General features: G+C 40.7%; 1 protein-coding gene across 1 annotated transcript; it reads right to left on the reverse strand.

The window, feature by feature from the left end:
* Nucleotides 1–452: 452 nt before the first annotated feature.
* LOC123988228 lies at nt 453–977 on the reverse strand. The gene has a single exon (XM_046287466.1). The coding sequence runs from the start codon at nt 975–977 to the stop codon at nt 453–455; it is 525 nt and encodes a 174-aa protein (XP_046143422.1).
* Nucleotides 978–2312: the final 1335 nt, after the last annotated feature.

Consider the following 2312-nt stretch of genomic DNA (forward strand, 5'->3'; position numbering starts at 1 on the left):
ATGCAATTTTCATATCAACAATTTTTTGTATCATTAATACTTACGGAATAAGAGCTCTATATCTGTTTAAATGACACACCCTGTATATCAAAAACTCTTACTCTACATTTTCAGGTTATGTTTATATGTAGATTAACCGTCTTTTCAACTGTACTACTACATCGGAATATTTTAGAAAGTCTACAAAATAAATGTACTTCATCATATGATGATGAAATTAATCTTGCAATTATGAAAATGACATGTAAAACGAATGGAAAAATGGTTCTTATCAAAGATCTTGTCAACGTTGCAAGTATAAGATGAGTTAGCGGTCAATACAGACAGATCAAAAAACTTAAATCAAAAATTCCATCGGAATAATTAAAACAACTATACACTACAATACATCGTTGAATTCATAATAAATGGGCGTTTTTATTGATTGAGAACAAAGTATTGATTTCATGGACTCAATCCGCGATTTCAGCCAATTTAGCACCTTCCTTATCAGATGTTGCTGTTAGCACGAGTTGCGTCTGAGTTGGGAGACGATTTTTCCACAGCTCTGTTAAAAAATCTTCATTAACTGCAGAACCAGCCAACTCTTTTAAATGGCGCCAAAATTGAGTAGGAGGCCGATCACCAATCTCCTCAGTCTCCAACAATTTTCGTACACGCGTTGTATCCGAATCCGACAACCGTTTAATTAACTCGGCTTTTATTGCCCCGTACTTATTGCTTTCCGGCGGATTACATATTATGTCTTCCACCTCTTCAGCGTATTTCCCATCCAGCTGCGCAACAATATAGCCAAATTTTGTTTCATCTTTGATTATGCGCCCAATGACGAATTGCGCCTCCAATTGCCGAAACCAAAGAGATACTTTCTGTGGCCAGAAAGTTGGAACCCTAATAGGGGTGGCAGCAACGCTTATCGCATCCTTGCTATCTCTGGAGTCGTCACCGCACGTATCACTAGTCGATTGGCCGTCCATCGTTGCACGTTGACAAGAAAGTTTATGTCACTAACACAATGTCAGAGTTTTACAATGTTCGCTCACAATATCCCACTTCACACGATCACGTCGGGGTCACCAATTTGGGATTAATGCGAGGATTAATAAAAACTCTCAAACCTAGCACGTTTTAATAACAGGAAATAGATTTATTCGCAAGAGATAATAATTGTCGAAGCGATGTGTCTTATTCGACGGTCACACCGAATCTTCCATTTTTCGGTGCTTTCCTAGGCTGCCTAGGAAAACACATGTGCGCCTCTTAACTTTCTAAAATGCGCCTGGAAGGTTTTCCCTTGGACACATTTCTGCAGCCTTCGTAGAAAAAGAATATTTCGCTCACCACCAAGCCTGGCCTCTCAAAAGCCCAAGAATGGTGGTACGCGTTGACTACAAGACTGTACACTATTTACACTTAACTGCTAAGTACATTAATTACACTGAAAAAAACACGCGTGGACAAAATACAGCTGCGAAATGCGCGAGCTGAAGGGTTCAGCTTTGCGTATACTGATAGAAACAATGTCTTGTACGAAAGCGTGGACAGCGAGCAACACGTGGTTTCGTGTCAAGCGATCCAACAAGAAGAACAAGAATCGATCATGGCGTCGATCGTACCGGTTCCGCGTGGAGAGGGGACCGTGTGGAGAGGGGACCGCGTGGACAAAGTGGACCCGAGAGGTGCTGCCGCTATCGGTAACGACGCACCAACGAAGTATTTTCGTTGCCAACTTCGTCGTTCTGCGTAGACTTGAGGCATTTCGACAACAATGTTCTATGACATTTTTTGATCTGCTTTTGATTTGCAGAAGAACAACAAGAAGAAGAAGAAATATCTCGGAATGTGTCCTTAAGGCCCCTTTCCTTGAGGTAAATCTACAAATATCTCGAAAACGGGGCGAACTATGGCAAAATGTTAAGAGACATTTTTGTAGAAAATTAGGTTTCCTACTATTTGTGTTATAGATATTTTTGGTCGACAAGTTATATTAGTTAATCGACAACTTACGGTAATATTTATAACGCTTTGCGCAAACCATTATGCGTTTTAATACTCAAAATAACTGCTATATTTTCGAAACTTTATTGGTTAATAACTTTTTAATAAAAAACGGGCGACGGCTAAAACCTTCTGAAGGTCACTCAGGAGGGTGACCTTGACAACATATGTCAAGGTCAAGGTCATCGGAGGGTGGTCCGTATCTCTAAATAATTACCCATTATAAAGGCAAATGTCTCGGAAACGGTGCAATATATGGCAAAATGTTAAGAGAGGTTTTCGCGGCGCGGCGGCGGGCGCGCGGTGGTGGCGAG

This window comes from Osmia bicornis, chromosome 10, assembly GCF_907164935.1.
Source record: "Osmia bicornis bicornis chromosome 10, iOsmBic2.1, whole genome shotgun sequence".
NCBI classification, from domain to species: Eukaryota; Metazoa; Arthropoda; class Insecta; order Hymenoptera; family Megachilidae; genus Osmia; species Osmia bicornis.

Bases quoted from the DNA above. Each gene is read 5' to 3' on its own strand.
- LOC123988228 (XM_046287466.1), bottom strand. From the start codon at position 977: ATGGACGGCCAATCGACTAGTGATACGTGCGGTGACGACTCCAGAGAT.